This window comes from Oncorhynchus nerka, linkage group LG20, assembly GCF_034236695.1.
Source record: "Oncorhynchus nerka isolate Pitt River linkage group LG20, Oner_Uvic_2.0, whole genome shotgun sequence".
NCBI classification, from domain to species: Eukaryota; Metazoa; Chordata; class Actinopteri; order Salmoniformes; family Salmonidae; genus Oncorhynchus; species Oncorhynchus nerka.
Window position 1 is genome coordinate 68,249,967 of NC_088415.1, and position 22,031 is coordinate 68,271,997.

The following is a 22,031-nucleotide window of genomic DNA, read 5'->3' on the forward strand; positions in this document are numbered from 1 at the left end:
CAGGAGTGACGCGTCCTGCGCCAATAGGAACGCTCTGTGAGGGCGCGCCATGATAATCTAATATGAGAATAGAATGCAACATCAAAAGTGAACATCCTAATTTCCACAAATATATTAGTGCATCTTCAATGCACACAAAATATGATTGAACAATTATTAAAGATTAATTATTGTATTCTGAGGATAAATTTACCTCGACTAGTCTGCACACCCTGTGAACGTGTGTTTTGAGTTCTCGTGTTTTGAGGCCCAACAACATTGGCTGGAGATGCTCCTAGATAAACTTCAAGTCCCAGGGTCCTCTGCTGCACTTCTATAGGGTAGGCACTCACCTCTTCACAAAGGCTGATTGCAGTTTGTGAAACCTGTGTGCTGTTGTCCAATACTGCTATGCGATTAGGAAGATAAAGGTTTAGAAAATAGTCTGGTTTCTGTTAATAATATTTCAGAAAGTTGATATTTACCATTTGCATGAGATGTTTGCGTTTCTGCTGTTCTCCTCACAACCTCCTCTCTACTGGGTATCCTCCCTGAGGACTCTCTGTGTACTGTCTTCATTGCAGCAGTGTCAGAGAGAAATTGTGCCGTGATGTCACTCACCGACGTATTCACCTGGTCAGACTCTGTGTCTAAAACCTCAAGACAAAACCCTGCAGTCATGGATGGTCTGTGCAAAACTGCCACATCAGAAAGGATGCCTGTCTTAGATGTCTGTGGATATATTCTGAAAGAAACCCTGTGAGTTGTGTGACTCTCTGGTGCCTCTGCTGTTCTCGCTACACTCTCTCCTCTGTGTGCTGCTTCCACTGTTGCTGCAGGTGGAATCCTGCAAACAGAAGCAGTTGAAGACACCAGTGGCTCCTCCATTGATGGGGCTGATGGAATCCTGGCCAGACTGGATCGAGGAGAAGTTCTGGGAGACATTCTAGGAGAAACTCTGGGAGATGTGTGTGTCTCTGCTCTTCTTGTCCTCACACTCTCCTCTCTACTGGGTATCCTGACTGAGGGGACACTGTGTGCTGCATCAACTAGTTTTGTTTCAGAGAAAGCTCTTCCTGATAAACAACTTTCAGAATATCTTATGATTGTTTCAGAAGGAGCTTTTTCTGATAAACTACTTTTTGAAGATCTTCTTGAAACTGCTGGTGACATTCTTCCAACGGGAGTAGATGGAGAAACCAGTAGCTCCTCCATTGATGGTGCAGATGGAATTCTGGACAGACTGGATTGTAGAGAAACTCTTTTAGAAACTATGGGAGATGTGGGTCTGTCCATTGATGGTGCAAAGGGAATCCTAGGCAGACTGAATTGTGGAGAAATATCTGTACCAGACAGAGATTCACCAGCATGAGCTGTGGATAGAGACACAAAACTAAGCACATATTGTTTACATTTCACCTTACAAGTTTTAACCATTTTTACCCCCAACAATTTTTAAAATATTTTTTTTACCCCTTTTTCTCCTCAATTTTGTGGTATCCAATTGTTAGTATCTATTATCTTGTCTCACTGCTACAACTCCCGTACGGGCTCGGGAGAGACGAAGGTTGAAGGTCATGCGTCCTCCGATACACCACACTGCTTCTTAACACAGCGAGCATCCAACCCGGAAGCCAGCCGCACCAATGTGTTGGAGGAAACACAGTGCACCTGGCAACCTTAGCGTGCACTGCGCCCGGCCCGCCACAGGAGTCGCTGGAGACAAGGATATCCCTACCAGCCAAACTCTCCCTAACCCGGACAACGCAGGGCCAATTGTGCGTCGCCCCACGGACCTCCCGGTCGCGGCCGGTTACGACAGAGCCTGGGCGCGAACCCAGTCTCTGGTGGCACAGCTGGCGCTGCAGTACAGCACCCTTAACCACTGCGCCACCCAGGAGGCCCTCCCCCCTACAATCTTGTTAATATCTTATTAGTAGACCTTTCTGCAGAGTATGGATGACAATTGTACCTGATAGGAGAGAGGTTTGTGGAGAAACTCTTTGCGAAGATCTAGGAAACACTCTGGGAGATGTGTCTCTCTCTGGTGTCTCTGCTCTTCTCCTCACACTCTCCTCTCTGCTGGGTATCCTGACTGAGGGGGCACTGTGTGCTGCATCAACTAGTTCTGTTTCAGAGAAAGCTCTTCCTGATAAACCCCTTCCAGAATATCTTACAGAAGACACTGCTGGTGAAAGTCTACCAACAGAAGCAGTTGGAGACATCCGTGGCTCCTCCATTGATGGTGCAGAGGAAATCCTGGTCAGACTGGACTGTGGAGAAACTCTAGCTGAAAGTCTGGGAGATGTGTGTCTATCTGGTGTCTCTGGTCTCGTTACTTCTTTTTCAGAGAAAGCTCTTCTTGTTAGACCACTTCCAGTATATCTTGCAGACACGACTGATGAAGGTCCACCAACTGAAGCAGATGGAGTCTCCTTCTCGGGTGATGGTACTTCGTAAGCCTCCACCACAAGTTCCTCGCCAACAGATGGAGAAAGATGTAATTCTCCCACAGATGAATCTCTGTAGAAAACTGTCCCATCAGAAACAACACCTGTAAACGAAGTCTGTGGAGAAACACTGGGAGATGTGTCTCTCTCTGGTGTCTCTGCTGTTCTCGTCACACACTCCTCTCTACTGGGTCTCCTTACCAAGAACACTCTGTGTGCTCCATCCACTGCTGTTTCAGAGGGAGCTCCTCTTAAGCCTAATGAGTCACTTTCCGAACCGGCTGGTGACCAATGAGAATACAATGGAGACGTCATAAGCTCCTCCAATGACAGTGTTTCGTTGTCTATCTGAGCTGGTTCTGTTGCACCATCGCTGAGAGACACAGAGGGAACCCTGGCCAGACTGAACTTGGATGACAAGCCTGTAGCTGTTGGAGTAACGTCAACATGAGTTGTGAAAAGACAGACCAGATTGAAGTATTCTGTGGTATGTCACAATTCATTTTGCCCACAATACTGGCATAACAACCTTATATTTCATTCAAGATAGTTCAAAACGTTACCTGAGCTCACAGATGTTTGCGGAGAAACCCTAGGAGGAACACTGGAAGATGTGTCTCTCTCTACTACTGTTTCCGAGGGGACTCTTTCTGCCATGTGACTTTGTGAACATCTAGCAGACACTGTTTGTTCTGCCATTGGTGCTTTATGCATCTCCTCCATATACATCACTTCTCTAGAAGATGTTTCTGCTGCTCTTTCACCAATAGAGGAAATCCTGTCCAGACTAGATTTGGGTGAAATGTCTGTACCTCTCATAGATTCACCAACATGAGCTAGAGACGGGGGAGACAAAACAAATCATTTGAACAATATTTTAAACTTCCCACTTTTACCAAAAAGGTGATATGGACCTTACTAATGCAGCAATCTTAATGTATTTAATGAATCATTAATGACTTTTACCTGACATTAACGATGTCTGTGGAGAAACGTTTGGAGAGGCGTGTTTCTCTGGTATCTCTGCTCCCACTACTGCTGTTTTGAAACAAGTTCTTCCAGACATGTCATTTGAGGAGCATCGAGCAGACACTGCTGGTGAAATGCAGACCACAGCAGCAGTTGAAGAAACAATCTGCTCCACTGATGTTGCTTTATAAATATCCTCCACATTAGAGACGACTTCCATAGAGACGGACTCTGCTGCACCATCACTGAGAGACACAGAGGGGACCCTAGACAGGCTGGACTTAGATGACAAGCCTGTAGCTGTTGTAGAAACAAACATCACCATTGAGTTGAGGAAAGACTGATTTTTTGTTGTTGTTGTATGTTGTGATGTTACACTGACATTTTCTTAAACATTTTACCAGGAATAGTAACATGGACCTCATTAGAAGTATATCATAGAGATTGGATGACTACTGTACCGGACACGGAAGATGTCTGTGGAGATACTCTGGGAGATGTGTGTCTCTCTGGTGTCTCTGCTGTTCTCCTCACACTCTCCTCTCTACTGGGTATCCTGACTGAGGACACGCTGTGTGCTGCATCCACTAGTTCTGATGTAGAGAAGGCTCTTCCTGATAAACCACTTTCAGAATATTTGACCCCCTCCACTGCTGTTTCGGAGGGAGCTCTTTCTGCAAAACTCCCTCTTGAAGATCTTGCAGTCACTGCTGTTGAAATCCCAACAACAGAAGCAGTTGGTAATACCAAAAGCGCATCCATTCGTGGTGCAGAGGGGATCACTCTGAGCTCTGTTGCTGCAGAGGAAGCTCTTTCTAGTAAGTCACTAGCAGAACATCTTGCAGACACTGCTGGTGACACGCCATCACTGAGATATGCAGAGGGAATCCTGGCCAGGCTGGATGGAGGTGACAAGTCTGTAGCCTTCAGTGACTCTTCAGAATGCGCTTTGGATAGAGACAAAATAAATTATGTTAAATAAAGTAGTTGACTTTGTTCCTCTAACAACATTGAAGAAAATTGTGCTTGGAAGTTACCTTGTGAGGAAGTGGAAGTGACACATACCTGACACAAATGAAGTCTGTGGAGATACACTGAGAGATGAGTGTCTCTCTGAAGCCTCTACTCCCGCTACTGATGTTTCAGAGGGAGCTCTTTCTGATACATCATTGGCCAACACCGCTGGTGAAATCCCACCCTCAAAGACTAATGCAGTTGGTGACTCTGATAACTCCTCCATTGATGACGCTGCTGCTCCCAAAACTGCTGTTTCAGAGGGAACTCGTTCTGATATGTCACTGGCAGAACACCTCGCAGTCACTGCTGGTGAAATCTCTCTCACAGAGCTTGCTTCACTCTCTACTGCTGTTCCAGAGCGAGATCCTTCAGTGACATCACCTTCCGAGCATCTTGCCGAGGCAGTAGAGAATCCTTCAGTGACATCACCTTCTGAACATCTTGCTGAGGCAGTAGAGAATTCCTCCACAGCTGAAGGCGAGTAAGAGAGATCATCATAAGAAAGTGCGTTTTGAGACTGTGAGACAACCACAGGGTCCGATGGGGCCATTTCAGAGATCTCCCTCCATGAGCATTGTAATTGTTTATTTACAATCTCTAAAGTCTTGAAGGCTACTTTATCAACGATGGATTCTGATGTCTGTAGAAGCTCCTCCCAGGCTAAATCTATGCTGGGTGAAGTAATAGGTGAGATCTCTTCAGAGGGGTTGAATTTGACTGCTTTCTTCACTGGAGCAGAGGGAATGGTGATTACACGCCAGTCCTCTTTTTCAAACATCACTGGGCACTCTATAAAACACAGACATTTATTTTCAAATCAACAGAAGATCTGGCGATATAGAGAAGCTGTAATGCATGTGTGACTTTGTTCCTTTTAGAACTGTGATATAGAGACATTGTTCTCTGGGCGGCAGGTAACCTAGTGATTAAGCGCATTGGGCCAGTAATCGAAAGGTTGCTGGTTCAAATCCCGAGCAGACTAGGTGAAAAATCTGTTGATCTGCCCTTGAGCAAGGCACTTAACCCTCATTGCTCCTGTAAGTTGCTCTGGATAAGAGCATCTGCTAAATGACTAAAATGTATTCTGTTACCTGACACATAAGATGCATGTGGAGATACTGAGGAAGTGTGTCTCTCTGATATCTCTGCTGTTCTCCTTACACTCTCCTCTCTACTGGGTATCCTGACTGAGGACACTCTGTGTGCTGCATCCACTAGTTCTGTTTCAGAGAACGCTCTTCCTGATAAAGCACTTTCAGAATGTCTTGCAGCAGTCACTAATGCTGAAGCCCTGCCAACAGAAGCAGTTGGAGGCACCAGTAGCTCCTCCACATTACTGAAGACTTCTCTTGAAGTTGATTCAGCTGCTCTCTCATCTACAGAGGCAGAGGACAGACTGGATTGAGGTGAAATGGCTAATTCTTTCCCTCTCTCACTGCGAGGTGCAGAAGGAACCCTGGTCAGGCTGGAGATGGATGATTTGTCTGTACCCTTCAGAGATTCATCAGAATGAGCTGTGAGGATAGAGGATGCAATGGCAAAGGGTTTAAACATTACAATGTATCTTGTCATATCTTGTCCCTAAGCAGTTTGTACCAAACTGGCAATACATTATAGTATAGATTAATAGCATACTTGACAGAAGAGAATATACTCTGGGTGAATCTCTGGGAGATGTGTGTCTCTCTGGTGTCTCTGCTGTTCTCCCTACACTCTCTTTTCTACTAGGTATCCCGACTGACGACTCTATCCATGCTGCTCTGGCTCCCACTATCTCTGAGGAGGATACTTTCTCTGTAAGTTCAATGGCAGATCTTATCTGATCAGTTTCTGCCTGCTGCAAAGCTGCAGTTGTAGCCACTTCCCCAAAGGATGGAGAGCCAGACAATATATTCTCCAGTGAGAATTCTATGCTGCTTTTTGAAATCACTTGATCCACTTTTTTCTCAGCTTCTAAAGAGGTATTACTCAAGGCAGACGGCATGCGAGACAGGCTGTCCATTGAGGGCACTTTGTGGAACACCACCACATCATCAGACATCCCGTCTGTTGGGTCATTTACCCAAACCTTATTCCCCTCACCACCCGAAAGAGTCCAGGTCAAACAACCCCTGGAAGATACACCTGAGGCTAGATGGCTGTCGCTGTGGAAGATAATGGTCTCCGGAAGATTCTTAGAGTGGACAATGGCGGTGTTGTTGGTCGGGGCTCTGGCGGTGCTGATCAGGACCGCAGAGTGGTTGGCCTCCAGTAGACTGTCCCCTGACGGAGATCTCTGGAACACGGCTGACTGCACGGCAGAACCCAGCCCAGCCTGGGCCTCCTCCTCTTCCACAGCTGGACTGGGTTGATCTCCAAGCTTGGTTGGGCTGGATTGACCTCCAACGTCATCTCCATTGTGGGTTCCTCCAGGGGGACTGCTCAGCGACTGAGCCTGCTTATCTGGCCCACCCATGGGCTCACTGGAGGGGACATTGGACTCCTGGGTGGACCTTGCGCTCACCCTCTGGCTGACTGACAGGTTCTCCTCAGCCAGGAGGACTGACATCTGGTCGCAGTGCACAGGTGCAGGCTCTCCGAGTGGATACTGTGGGCCGAGCTGCCTGCGCATTAAGTCTATGGCAGCTTTCCAGTCTTCGACATAATTTGCCTCTATTGAAAAAATACAAATTTAGGAAATTGTGAGGCATGTGTGCAAGACATTCAACTGTATTAATTTTAAAACATTTTAAAGTCCTTACCGCGTATCTCTTGGTACAGATGTGTAACATCCTTGGTATCCATCAAAGGATTACCTGAGCAAAAGGAAATACAGTTAATTCCTTGTTCCACTCTAATTAGGTAACATCAGCCTTTAAAATGTTAGAATGAACTAGGGGCATAGCATATATGAATTCCAAATTTATCCCACTGTTTCAATCAATCAAATGTATTTATAAAGCCCTTTTTACATCAGCCGATGTCACAAAGTGCTATACAGAAACCCGGCCTAAATCTCCAAACAGCAAGCAATGCAGATGTAGAAGCACCGTGGCTAGGAAAAACACCATAGAAAGGCAGGAACCTACGAAGAAACCTAGAGAGGAACCAGGCTCAAAAGTTATTAGGGTCTACAAAAAAAGCTAGGCTACTTTTTTAAACATTCACTACTTTTATGTGTTTGTAAACATACTGTAGGCATCTACATTAGTCCACATGTTAAAGGGACAATATACAGTTGCTACATATGAGGCGACAGTGCAGAATATCACCTTTTATTTGAGGGTGTATTCATACATATGTGTTACCATTTAGAAATGTACAGTAAATGTACAGTTCACTGTTTGTACGGATAACTGGCAAAATAATGGAAACACTTGAGTAAATAAGGGATACAAAGTAGACTGAACAAAAATATAAACACAACATGTGAAGTGTTGTTCCAATGTTTCATGAGCTGAAATAAAAGATTGCAGAAATGTTCCATATGCACAAAAAGCTTATTTCTCTCAAATTTTGTGCACAAATTTGTTTGCATCCTTGTTAGTGAGCATTTCTCATTTGCCAAGATAATCCATCCACCTGACAGGTCTGGCATATTAAGAAGCTGATTAAACAGCATGATTATTACACAGGGGCACCTTGTGCTGGGGACAAAAGGCCACTCTAAAATGTTGTCACACAACACAATGCCAAAGTTTTGAGGGAGAGTGCAATTGGCATGCTGACTGCAAGAATGTCCACCAGAGCTGTTGCCAGAGAGTTGAATGTTCATTTCTCTTCCATAAGTTGCCTCCAACATCATTTTAAAGAAATTGACAGCACGTCCAACCAGCCTCCAACCAACTCCATCACTCTCCTTCTTGGTCAAATAGCCCTTACACAGCCTGGAGGTGTGTTGGGTCATTGTCCTGTTAAAATAACGAATTATAGTCCCACTAAGTGCAAACCAGATGGGATGGCGTATCCCTGCAGAATTCTGTGGTAGCCATGTTGATTAAGTGCGCCTTGAATTCTAAATAAATCACAGACAGTGTCACAAAGCACCCCCACACCATCACTCCTCCTCCATGCTTCACGGTGGGAACCCCACATGCGGAGATCATCCGTTCACCTACTCTGTGTCTCACAAAGACATGGCGGTTGGAACCAAAAATCTCACATTTGGACAGATTTCCACCGGTCTAATGTCCATTGCTCGTGTTTCTTGGCCCAAGCAAGTCTCTTCTTCTTATTGGTGTCCTTTAGTAGTGGTTTCTTTGCAGCAATTGAACCATGATGGCCTGATTCACGCAGTCTCCTCTGAGCAGTTGATGTTGAATGTGTCTGTTACTTGAACTCTGTGAAGCATTTATTTGGGCTGCAATTTCTGAGGAGCAGTTAACTCTAATGAACTTGTCCTCTGCAGCAGAGGTAACTTTGGGTCTTCCTTTTCTATGGCGGTCCTCATGAGAGCCAGTTTCATCATAGCGCTTAATTCTTGAAATGTTCAAGATTGACTGACCTTCATGTTTTAAAGTAATGATGGACTGCTGTTTCTCCTTGTTTATTTGAGCTGTTCTTGCTATAAAAGAGACTTGGTATTTTATCAAATAGGGCTTTCTTCTGTATACCACCCCTACCTTGTCACAACACAACTGATTGGCTCAAACGCATTAAGAAGGAAAGAAATTCTACAAATGAACTTTTAACAAGGCACACCTCTTAATTGAATTGCATTCCAGGTGACTACCTCATGAAGCTGGTTGAGAGAATGCCAAGAGTGTGCAAAGCTGTCATCAAGGAAAATGGCTACTTTGAAGAATCTCAAATATAAAATATATTTTGACTTGTTTAACACGTTTTGTTGCTACATGATTCGATATGTGTTATTTCATAGTTTTGAGTTTTGATGTCTTCACTATTATTCTACATTATAGAAAATAGTTTTAAAAAACAAAGAAAAACCCTCGAATGAGTAGATGTGTCCAAACTTTTGACTGGTACCGTATGTTTCTGAAAACTTCTACATTAATGTGGATGCTACCATGATTACAGATAATCATGAATGAATAATGAGTGAGAAAGTTATATAGAGGTTTAAATATCATACCCCCCAAAAAAATGCATACCTCCCCTGTTATTGTAATGGTGAGAGGTTAGAATGTCTTGGGGGTATGATCTTTGTACCTCTGTAACTTTCTCCTCATCATTACTCACAATGATCCATACTCATGGTAGCATCCACATTAATGTAGAAGGTTTCTGAGACATATTCTATTCTTATTTACAATAAAAGTGACTCCCACCAAATACATTACGTACCATTCATTTCTATTGGGCACTCCATAATCCCAAACACAACTAAAACAAACTGCAAATGCATCCAACAAGTTTGTAGAGTCACAATCTTGATGTAGACATTGTGTGCTGGGAATATGGGACCAAATACACAACATTTTACTACTTTAATACACATATACTGTTTGTGAATTTGTCCAAATACTTATAACACCTTCAAATGGGGGACCAGATACATAAAGATCTTTAATTTCTAAACGGTTAAACAGATATGTAGGAAAATACCCTCAAATGAAAAGGTGACATTCTGTACTGTACATATTTAAAACGTTGAGCCAAATAATAACTTTTAGCTTCACTGTCCAAATAAATACGTAGGGGAGTGTATGTACCTATTGATTCTTGAAGAATAAATGCCTCATGAGATTAGTTCAACTGTTGCACCCCCTCACCATTTTTTTTACTCCAAAGTTTGGAAACAAAGTCAATGTAAACAAACACTATATAGCCTCAAACCATGATTTAAACTATACTTTAGATATCATGGCTGGTTAGGCCTTGCATCCATAGCTCTGTTTATGAATTTGAGAGTGGTTACATTTCTCTAGCCCTATCCCTAAGCTTTTGACCGAATAGAGGCGGGGTTAACTGTTTTCTGTTGTTTAAACTGCTGATTGCCCCTTTAAGTATCCGCAGGACTCACGTTCTCTAAATTCCAACAGCTCATCGCAATAGGCAGCAATAAATTCCGGTATCTGCCTTGGTCCCTCAATGAGTATGGCTCTGCAAAGACATTCTAGCCAACTCTTCAGCCCGTATGTGATGATGATTGTCAATGGGGGCTTGAAGTGAAGCGTACTCCTAGAAGCCATCTGGAAAAGTACCGTTTATGATTTAGCTGCGGTAGTTGTTTACCTGATAATAATGTGTCATGCATAGCCTACTGTACATTCATGTGTCTACAGCCAATTGGTTAAGCCTATTATTATCCCACACAAGTATAACTAGATATATATTCAGATTATTCGAAACTGAATCAGATATTTAAGAATAGTAAAAACATAGACTATGTACCATGGCAGATGACCTCTTGAGCCAACAACGAGCACTTACAATCCATTTCAAAGCCAAGCTGTAAAAGTCCGCGGCATCATGACGTCACAATGGCATTCCCCTAAAGCCTTGGCTAACTTGAAAATGAAAGCAACATTTGCGCATTTTGTTCAGTAGACTAGCTTTAACAAAATATTAGCCGAATCCATTTAAATCAAATAACATATTCAAATAAATTCAAATTGCCACGCCATATCAGCAGCAAAAAAAAGAAGAAATCATGCCTATGTAATTATGCATTAGCACAGCCATTCTTTTCCTGGCACTCTTTCAGCATACAAAACTCACACTTTTAACACACTCTCTTTCATTTTCAGTTAAAGAGGAGTGAACAATTATTTGCAAAGTAAGGTTGTAAGGGCTTTGTGTTCAGTCCATGTCTGGGTGTCTGTAATGAGAAAAATTACTGAAATGTAGCCACCTGAGAAATGTTTATTTTATGCTAACTGAGGAACAATATTCTCTGTGCCTTCAACGAAAAAATCTTCACTTGCTTAATTATACTACCAATTAACAAAAGCTTCCAGGCCAAATGTAATCAAACTGAAGACTTATCCTCTTATGAATATGCACCAAATATACTGTATTCATGTTTTCTTAATTAAGGAGATTGAATTAAATCAAATAACTCTCAGCCATCCATTCCTAGAATAACTGGTTCCATACTTCTGCCTTATTTGGACGAGAATGGACTATTCTCGTCCTGCGCCTTCAATGGAACAACCCTCCTGGTCGGGGCGCTACATTATGGACGCTGTACTGGGGAATCTGTTCTCTGCTGTTCAATGGGGCACGGGACAGGGACATACATGGACCTCAGTTCCCCGGCAGGGACCCGGGCTGTGGATTGTGACAATCCCACACCGTAGGAGACCTGGGTAGCAAGCTCTGGAGCCCAGCTGGAGCTGTCATTCACGTTGCAGGAAGAGGAAGTGCAGTGGACCTGTCTGGATGTGGGCTGGCACTTGCTCATGCATCCGCACACACCTGTGGCCATCCTGGGTCTCTGCCTGGACCTGTAGTGAAGGGAGCCAAACTGGCTGGAGAGGACAAGCACAGCGATGCACAGTGAGGAAGGGCTCTGCCCTCCATATTGGCAAGAGCACCCCATTGGTTGGTGCCAATTGCATGCAGCTGTTAGAAGGGCTGAGGTGCTGCTGAGTACACTGGGGGAGTGGCAACGGAACTGATGATGGCACCAGGGCAGCGTTGGCTGACCGGTGGGACAATATACCACTCTGCCATATAGTTGGCACATGTAGGACTGGCCTGGGAAGTAGGGTGGTGATGGTGGAGGGTATGCCTGGTAATTCTGGGGCATCTGGGGTAGCAGGGCATCTCTGGGGGTATGGTAGCACAGACATATCCCACCTCCTGGTTGGTGTGTGCGTAATGCTGGGGAGCACAGGCCTGTCCAGAAATATTGGCCTCACTGCTGCTGCTGGCCAACATCGCTGCTGAGCCAGGTTTGACTTGTGGAACAACTGTGGGGAAAACAGTGCGGGGGAGGAACACAGATCACTAGTGCAAAGCAAATGTAAGTTTACCATAGATAGTTGGGTTCCTGAGTCTGAGATGACACATACCTTCAACAGTCTTCTTCTCAGTGGATACCAGACCTGCTACTGCCTGGGGGGGGGATGCCTGTGCCACGTGTTTGGTGTTGTTGGCATTATTGTTGTTTAGTTGAACAGGTGGGGACCATGTTGCCAACCAGTGCCCCTAAGCTCCATAGCTGCAGCCTCTAGGGTTTGGTTCACCTGCTGCTCCATGGCTGACGGAGCTGTAACATTGTTCACTTGTTGTCCACATGGGCATTAGAAGTACCATCCTCCTTGGAGGTAACTTTGTATCCATACTTCAGCAGTTCCTCATCATAGACTTTGCCACATTGAGTCTTTCGGCTTTGGCGGGAAAAGAAAGACATTTTGGGGATGTGACTGTAAAAGATTGTGTTTTGTGTGCATCAATGACTATAGAAATACAAATCAAATTGTATTGGTCACCTACACATATTTAGCAGATGTTATGGTGTAGCGAAATGCTTGTGTTCCTACTTCAACAGTGCAGTAGTATCTAATAATACACAACAATACACACAAATCTAAAAGTAAAAGAATGGAGTTAAGAAATATATAAATATTAGATTGAGCAATGTCGGAGTGACATTGACTAAAATACAGTAGAATACACTACAGTATAAACATATGAGACGAGTAAAGCAGCATGTAAACATTAAACATTATTCAATCAAATCAAATTGTATTGGTCACATACAAAGGGTTAGCAGATGTTAATGCAAGTGTAGCGAAATGCTTGTACTTCTAGTTCCAACCATGCAGTAATATCTAACAAGTAATCTAACAGTTTCACAACAACTACCATAAACACACAAGTGTAAAGGAATGAATAAGAATATGTTCGGGATCTTTACCCCACACATTTCCTTAGTGATTCCATTTTTTAGGTTGAGTTCGATTTGACCTCTTTATTTATTTTCTCTGCTGTCATGTTTGGGGAGATTTGACTCTCTCCTTTGGTTCTGAACCAGCTGTTGTCCCAGTTGGATTGAGTGAACTGTACTTTGGCTCAGTGGGAGTTGAAGGTCAGACTGTTGAGTTGAAATCCATTTTCATTGCACTGGCAGTAGGCACTGGTGATGACAGTGTTGCTTGTTGTTGGTGTTGGTAACTGGTAGTGGGCACTGGTGATGACAGTGTTGCTTGGTGTTGGTGTTGGTAACTGGTAGTGGGCACTGGTGATGACAGTGTTGCTTGTTGTTGGTGTTGGTAACTGGTAGTGGGCACTGGTGATGACAGTGTTGCTTGTTGTTGGTGTTGGTAACTGGTAGTAGGCACTGGTGATGACAGTGTTGCTTGTTGTTGGTGTTGGTAACTGGTAGTGGGCACTGGTGATGACAGTGTTGCTTGGTGTTGGTGTTGGTAACTGGTAGTGGGCACTGGTGATGACAGTGTTGCTTGTTGTTGGTGTTGGTAACTGGTAGTGGGCACTGGTGATGACAGTGTTGCTTGTTGTTGGTGTTGGTAACTGGTAGTAGGCACTGGTGATGACAGTGTTGCTTGTTGTTGGTGTTGGTAACTGGTAGTAGGCACTGGTGATGACAGTGTTGCTTGGTGTTGGTGTTGGTAACTGGTAGTGGGCACTGGTGATGACAGTGTTGCTTGTTGTTGGTGTTGGTAACTGGTAGTGGGCACTGGTGATGACAGTGTTGCTTGTTGTTGGTGTTGGTAACTGGTAGTGGGCACTGGTGATGACAGTGTTGCTTGTTGTTGGTAACTGGTAGTGGGCACTGGTGATGACAGTGTTGCTTGTTGTTGGTAACTGGTAGTGGGCACTGGTGATGACAGTGTTGCTTGTTGTTGGTGTTGGTAACTGGTAGTGGGCAATGGTGATGACAGTGTTGCTTGTTGTTGGTGTTGGTAACTGGTAGTAGGCACTGGTGATGACAGTGTTGCTTGTTGTTGGTGTTGGTAACTGGTAGTAGGCACTGGTGATGACAGTGTTGCTTGTTGTTGGTGTTGGTAACTGGTAGTGGGCACTGGTGATGACAGTGTTGCTTGTTGTTGGTGTTGGTAACTGGTAGTGGGCACTGGTGATGACAGTGTTGCTTGTTGTTGGTGTTGGTAACTGGTAGTGGGCACTGGTGATGACAGTGTTGCTTGTTGTTGGTGTTGGTAACTGGTAGTGGGCACTGGTGATGACAGTGTTGCTTGTTGTTGGTGTTGGTAACTGGTAGTGGGCACTGGTGATGACAGTGTTGCTTGTTGTTGGTGTTGGTAACTGGTAGTGGGCACTGGTGATGACAGTGTTGCTTGTTGTTGGTAACTGGTAGTGGGCACTGGTGATGACAGTGTTGCTTGTTGTTGGTAACTGGTAGTGGGCACTGGTGATGACAGTGTTGCTTGTTGTTGGTAACTGGTAGTGGGCACTGGTGATGACAGTGTTGCTTGTTGTTGGTGTTGGTAACTGGTAGTGGGCACTGGTGATGACAGTGTTGCTTGTTGTTGGTGTTGGTAACTGGTAGTGGGCACTGGTGATGACAGTGTTGCTTGTTGTTGGTGTTGGTAACTGGTAGTGGGCACTGATGATGACAGTGTTGCTTGTTGTTGGTAACTGGTAGTGGGCACTGGTGATGACAGTGTTGCTTGTTGTTGGTAACTGGTAGTGGGCACTGGTGATGACAGTGTTGCTTGTTGTTGGTAACTGGTAGTGGGCACTGGTGATGACAGTGTTGCTTGTTGTTGGTGTTGGTAACTGGTAGTGGGCACTGGTGATGACAGTGTTGCTTGTTGTTGGTAACTGGTAGTGGGCACTGGTGATGACAGTGTTGCTTGTTGTTGGTAACTGGTAGTGGGCACTGGTGATGACAGTGTTGCTTGTTGTTGGTAACTGGTAGTGGGCACTTGCATAGAGAGTTTTGCTTGTTGTTGTTGGTGGCAGTCGACAGACACCGGCCATGTTCCATTGTTTAGCTCATCCACCACAACATAGCCAAAAGCAACAATGTATCACTTTCTGTCTACTCTATTGTTGTACTTTTAAAAAATATTATGGTGTAGTTCCTCTAACTTCTTCTCATTAGATAGTCAAATAATGTTGTGATGAGCTTCAATAGCAGGAAAACAAACAACATGTATAATAGCTAACATTACCCGCAAGCTAATTTAGCTTTTCTATTTAATGCATTCCTTACCCCATGCAACTATGTCATAACAACCTGGCGAACAGGTCATTTTGAGTTCTGATGAGTAACTGAGCAGATGTTAAAAGGATGACATGGCCTTAGGCTCAGTCCAAGTCAGTCTAGACTGTCTAAGCCAGATTTTAAAGGTTGATGGTGATTCTCTATTTCTTTAACTCACACTTCCACCCATGGAATCTGTTACTATGCAACATGGATGTGACATTATGACTCATTTTGTGAGTGTTGCAATGGTTCCATTCATTCCACAGAAACAGTGGTCCTAAAGCTAGAATCCTTAGTTTAAAAATAGAACAAAGTGACACCTCGCCACTGTTTTGGTAAAAAGTTGAGAGATTGGTTACATTTCTCCATGCCTCTCTCAAATTCATAGACAGAGCCATCGACGTAAGGACTGACCATCAGTGATATCAAAATTATAGTTTGAACCATGTTTGGGGGGTATAAAGTGTTTGTTTACATGGTTTACAAACATTGGAGTAAAAGAAGCTTATATTTTGGTTTCTGATGGGGTACGACATTTGAACTAAGCTCAAGAGGGATTTATAAGATATACTTCAAAAATTGATGTAGCGACTAAGGATTCTAGCTTTAAACAACAGCCCAATACCGTTCAACTTTTGTATCAATGTGGAAGTTTACCCTCCATCTACTGCCTTTACATAGCTGCAATTACCTTAAGTTGTATGTTTTTGTAGTGATTGATTGAGGGTTTGTGCACTATCGAAATTCATGCAATGTAAGTATATTTATTCCTCATTATCAGTTTAAAAGAATGCAAAAGAGACATTGGCAACTGCAAAAATAAGGTCCTTCTCATGTGAAGACAGGATTAGTTGCCCTGGGGATTGCAGTTCATGACGCAGCCTGTGACAAGAAAAAGGAGAGAGCATAGTTTCATCTATAACATCAAAACACATAGCTTCTTCAACCACTTAATGCCACATGTTCAACTTTTAATAATAACCACATGGTAGGCATGGATGCTAGCCCTGACAATCATCCAGAAATAAACAAAAAAGTCCAAGTGAAATCTAAAACACAACCATACATTTCATAGTGGCAACATGTTTAGCTACCTTGATTGTTGTTTGCGCTCGTGTCTAATCTTTTGTTATGAAGCGATACGCAGCTGGGGTTGTTATTCTTCTGCCCCACCCCTCCCTGGTTCTGTCTCTGGTTGGTGGCAGGGACACAGCTGGAGGAGCCCAGCCTGCTCAGCTCCCCCTGGTGCCCACAGAAGAGCAGGGAGCTGTGGCGCTGCTGCAGCAGTGGGCACTGGAGAGGGCACAGGGCCTGCTGCCTCTCCTGGGAGGGGGTGGCCACCAGGTGGTACTGCTGGGGGTAGTGGAAGAGGGGGTCGGAGGAGCCGTTCTGGGGCTGGACGAAGGAGGTGCCCAGGTTGTGAGCAGAGCAACGGGGCTCGGCCACGTGGTGGGTGTGCAGGCTGCCGTGGGACGACTGGGAGCACGGTGGCAGCAGGTGGCAGCTGCTAGAGTAGTGGCCACAGTCCTGGTACATGGGGATGTTGGCCATGTGATCCAGGCTGTTGCAGTGCATCATGGTCTGGGAGTTCTGGTAGGGGCAGATCATGCCGCCCACCCTGCCCTGGGACTCGGGTCGTGTCAGGTGACAGAGGCGCCAGTGGCTGCCAGTTCTGCCGAGGCAGCTACACAGGCCTGAGGAGATAGAGAGGGAGAAGAAAAATACATTATAAGGCATGATGGCAGTCTCACAAAAATCCCACAGTATATTATGTCTGTAATGTAAAGGTAAAACCTATAGATGAATTAAAGCTGGAATCCTTAATGGTGAAACTGCCACGTCCTTTTGGGATATTACAACAACAAACAGTTTTTCCCCCTCAGACATTGTAAGCGCAATAGAACAGCAGAATATGTACTGCAATTATTTCATTTTGCACTGCTCGACGCAAATCACCGTCCACAAAACCACAACAATAACAATAGTGCTGAGGCGGACACTTTCCCCTTATGCGGATTCCTTTTCCAAGTTCACAGCTATGAACCAACAAATGTACAGCTAATTTCACAACAAAATCTAAAATCTATTGACTTCAGTGCAATGGTTTGAACGTGAAATGCAAACATGTAAATATCTTACTTGGCCCTTGAGAACAAATGGGCATGAAGTTGGTGTTGGTCGTCTGTCCGTGGTTGAGCGGAGCCATGTCAGCCTGCTGCTGCAGAGACGCAGGACACTGTCCTGGGGAGTGGGTACAGTGGCCCATCACAGGCCCTCCCTGGGGGTACAGAGACATCATACATGGGCCCCTAATCAGCTGCTGTGGAGCCATGGCAACCGGAGAGTGCACAAAGCTATTGTTCCTGGACAGATTGGAGGCGGTAACGGAGGGGCACATAAAGCACATATCTTGGAAGACAGCAGAGTTTTTCAGATAGCTGGGGTTGTGTGGTATTTCCTGAACTCCAGGGGTGTTAGCCAGATAGCTGGGGGTCCTCGGTGGCTCCTGGACTTCAGCGGTGTTAGCCGCATAGCTCTGGAGCCGTGGTAGCTCCTGAGCTCCAGCCGCCACATAACTCAGGGTCCTGGGGATATCTGTCACTCCAGGGAGGTTGGTCCTTGGTAAATCCGGAGCAGCAGCAGGAGCCACAGCCGCAGTCTGAGCTGGAGCCAGGCTGGCAGTCACAAGACTTGGGGTCCTGGGGATGTCAGAAATAGGGAGACACAGGAAAGGGAAGCTCTTGGCTTCCTCTGGTCCCAGGCCCAGTTGGCACAACAGACCAGGGGTCTTAGCCAGCTCTGGAGCAGGCAGTGGGAGGTAGACCAGGAAGGGGGTTCTGGACTCTCCTGCGGCCGTGAGGGTGGGTAGGCATGGTGAAGCAGACTGGCACTGAGTTTCCTCTGTCAAGGCAGGCGCTGGAGCTGGGAGCTGCACACTGGGGACACCGGTCTCTTCTGGTGCCACAACAGGAAGGTAAACAGAAACAGGGGCCACAAAGTCGTCGGTCACTGCAGTATGGGGGCAGGTCAAAACAGAAGATTCGGCCTCCACTGTCTCTGCAGCAGAAGGAGATAGCATATCGGCCAATTCAGTCTCCACGCTGACAGAATAAGGACAGATCCGATTGGAGGATTCTGTCTCCACGGTTGCAGCAGTAAGGGGAGAAGCCAGAATGGAAGACTGGATCTCCACAGTCACTGGAGAAGGAAGGGGACAAATCACACTAACAGACTCAGTCTCCAATGTCGCTGCAGGAAGAGGACACAGAAGATCAGAAGACTCTCTCACCACCCTTTTGACTGATTCAGGAGGGGACACTACCATAGGAACCAGCATCACATCCTCTGCTGTCTCGGATGGTGAAGTTGCACCAGAGAGGGAGTGTAGGATGACTGAGAGAGGACGATCGGTCAAACTAATCTGCACCTCTTGGACAGCCATAGCAGGGGAGTCAGACACAGCAGGGGAGTCAGACATAGCAGGGGAGTCAGACACAGCAGGGGAGTCAGACACAGCAGGGGAGTCAGACACAGCAGGGGAGTCAGACACAGCAGGGGAGTCAGACACAGCAGGGGAGTCAGACACAGCAGGGGCTGAAACAGGGAGCTCCAGTGTTCCAACTGGGATGGAGGGCCTTGAGGGTGCCATCTCCTGGGGTCCGACTGGTGCAGAGTGGACCTCAAGGGGTACAACCTTGTCTCCAAGGGCTAGAGACTCCTCAGGCTCAGCGACCATAGCAGCTGGTCTCTCCACCACGGGACCTGCTCTCTCACAGATGGGATAGCTAGGCTGAGATGCACCGGCCATCTCCAATGGTGCCACCACGTCTTCGAGGGCGCCCACCATTGAGGCACAGCTGCACTTATACCTGACAGGGACGACACACGGAGGCGGAGCCACTGCTGCGTTCTCAGCCAATAGGGGATGAGCCTGGAACACAATCATCTTGGGTACATGCTCTGTCTGCACGATGATCAGGGACTCTGATGGGAGCACGCCAGTCCGGATCAGCACCGCATCCAACTCCTGGCTGATCTCGCTGAAGGAGACCCGCTCGAAGAGGGCCGAACGGACACGCGCACAGGAGTTGTTGGCGGAAGCCCCGAGTGGAGGAGAGTCCCGGGGGGACGACTCTAGGTCAATCTTGCGCCGGTACAGGGCCAGGCCCTGGGCAATGTCTGCTGGGATGGGCCCTGGGGATAGTGTGATGGTGGTGGCAGAGACCTGCAGGCCACACTCGTTCTGGCCACCGTCAGTAGAAGCTCCTGCCACTGCATCCATAGCCTGGATGTCTCGGCTGCTGCAGGGCTGGTCACTAGAGATGAAGGAGAAAGGCTCCCTGACATCCTCACATCTAGCTTCCATTAGCAACGGGCCTGCCTCCCACTCTGGGATTGGCTTGGGATGGGTGGACCTTTCAGGACCTTGGACAGTGACCTGCGGCTGTACTTGTGGTTGTACAGCTTTATTCTTCTTCCTGTAGACTGCAAACAAGCAAAAGTGCACATTATGATTTACAATATGAAAACAACAACCGATAGGATGAGAATTGATTGGCCTGTTTTGTTAAACAACAGAGATGAGAAAAATTAAGTAACTTACAATGAGAGCCTTTTGTAGCCCTGAATTCTTTAATAAGCTCATGGATAGGCATGCCTGACTTCTCTGTGAAACACAATGCAACGTGATTGGGTCAATTAACAAAAGGTGTCTAGAACTATTAACATGCATCAGTCTAGTGTAGTCTACTACAGGGGATTCAGGCACAGCATTGCCTACCGTCTCTGAAGATTAGAAGCGCATTGAAGAAGCCCGCTGCGAAGGCGGGGATACTCTCCGGTTGATACTTCACCACAGCCTTGCTCACTCCCTCAAGCAAGTCCTTGAATCCCGTGGGAATATTCACCACTCTATGTGGATAAGGCATCTTGCTGCTTATGAACACAAGCGTAGACGCACGAAATTCCAAATCACAAGAGTAAAGTCGTTCAAATATGTATTTACTGACTAAATGTAATGAACGCGCTCGTCCAATGCATTATTGATGGCCTCCAATAATTGTCCAATGCGCTGAGAGCAGTAATGAAGGCTACTAGCGATAACATGATCACTTAATAATTGCGTCATAATGGCGGGTGTATTGTTGCTGCGAAATAATGTTGTCACGCAAACGTACAGTTGGCCTGCTACTATGTTGCATTTGATCCAACTACCAGATAGCTCATCTGACAGTATATCATGCCGGTATTTCTACATCAAATAATATTACGGACATTCCCATCACTATTGGCTTAGTGCGACAAAGGTGTATTTAACTTTTAACTGTAAAGCATCTGTAGGCTAGCTAACAAAATGTAACGGGCTAATGTGATGCTCCATTCGTAGTTACAAGTAGTTTACTGTTTGGCATAGCAGAGTTTTCGACCAAACTGAATAAGGATCCGCCCCTTTTTTGTCAATTTTCACCTAAAATGACATACCCAAATCTAACTGCCTGTAGCTCAGGACCTGAAGCAAGAATATGCATATTCTTGGTACCATTTGAAAGGAATGTAGGAGAATATAACACAATAGATCTGGTAAAAGATAATACAAAGAAAAAGAACAACCGTTCTTTTGTATTTTTTTTTGTACCATCATCTTTGAAATGCAAGAGAAAGGCCATTACCATTGTTATTCCTGCCCAGGTGCAATTTAGATTTGGGCCACTAGATGGCAGCAGTGCAGGTGCAAAGTTTTAGACTGATCCAATGGACCACTGCATTTCTGTTCAAAATGTTGTATCAGAACTGCCCAAATATGCCTAATTTGTTTATTAATAACTTTATGTTCAAAATTGTGCACTCTCCTCAAACAACAGCATGGTATCATTTCACTGTAATGGCTACTGTAAATTGGGCAGTGCTGTTAGATTAACAAGAATTTAAGCTTTCTGCCAATATCAGATTTCGTATTAGTTACAACCTCATGCTAATCGCATTAGCCCACGTTAGCTCAACCGTCCCGTGGAGGGGACATCGATCCCGAAGAATTAACTTGGCAATACTCCTCAATTCACGACTTGGAAGACAACCAATGTCTTCTAAACGTCCATGTCTAGTTGCAGGGGGTTCGTTTGAATTTAGAAAGTGTTTGTTATTAAATTAAATCAATTTTTGCTCCATTCATCTATTTGAAATCTTCTCCCATTGATTGAGACAATTAGTCGGAAATGATCTGTGCGATGCCAAACAGTAGCAATCTAATGCCCATCAGCCAGCTGGAACAGAGTAATGGTCTGACTAGTCGATATTTTTAATAGCTAACTGTAGGCCTGTCTTTTTAAAAATGTTATGTGAAATGTTTGTGAAGCTAAATGTTTGTATATATCTGCCCAGGGACTAAAGTAGTCTACAGATGAAAACTAATTGATGTGCATTGTCACTTTCCCCAAAAAATCATAAATAAATCACAAGGTTACAAACAGTACATGCATCTTAAACACATCAAGGAAATAACATGACCATCGGTTTAAAATATACACATACAAGAAAAC

The 22,031-nt window shown here is 45.2% G+C and overlaps 1 protein-coding gene across 1 annotated transcript; it reads right to left on the reverse strand.

Moving 5' to 3' along the window:
* Nucleotides 1-16,239: 16,239 nt before the first annotated feature.
* LOC115103008 (uncharacterized) lies at nucleotides 16,240-21,961 on the reverse strand. Its single transcript, XM_029623550.2, has 5 exons — nucleotides 20,276-21,961; nucleotides 20,099-20,161; nucleotides 17,635-19,980; nucleotides 16,590-17,189; nucleotides 16,240-16,377 (listed from the first exon to the last, which is right to left on the reverse strand). Exons 1-5 carry the CDS (start codon nucleotides 20,421-20,423, stop codon nucleotides 16,343-16,345), a joined length of 3,192 nt encoding a protein of 1,063 aa, XP_029479410.2. The 5' UTR covers nucleotides 20,424-21,961; the 3' UTR covers nucleotides 16,240-16,342.
* Between the last annotated feature and the right edge of the window lie 70 nt (nucleotides 21,962-22,031).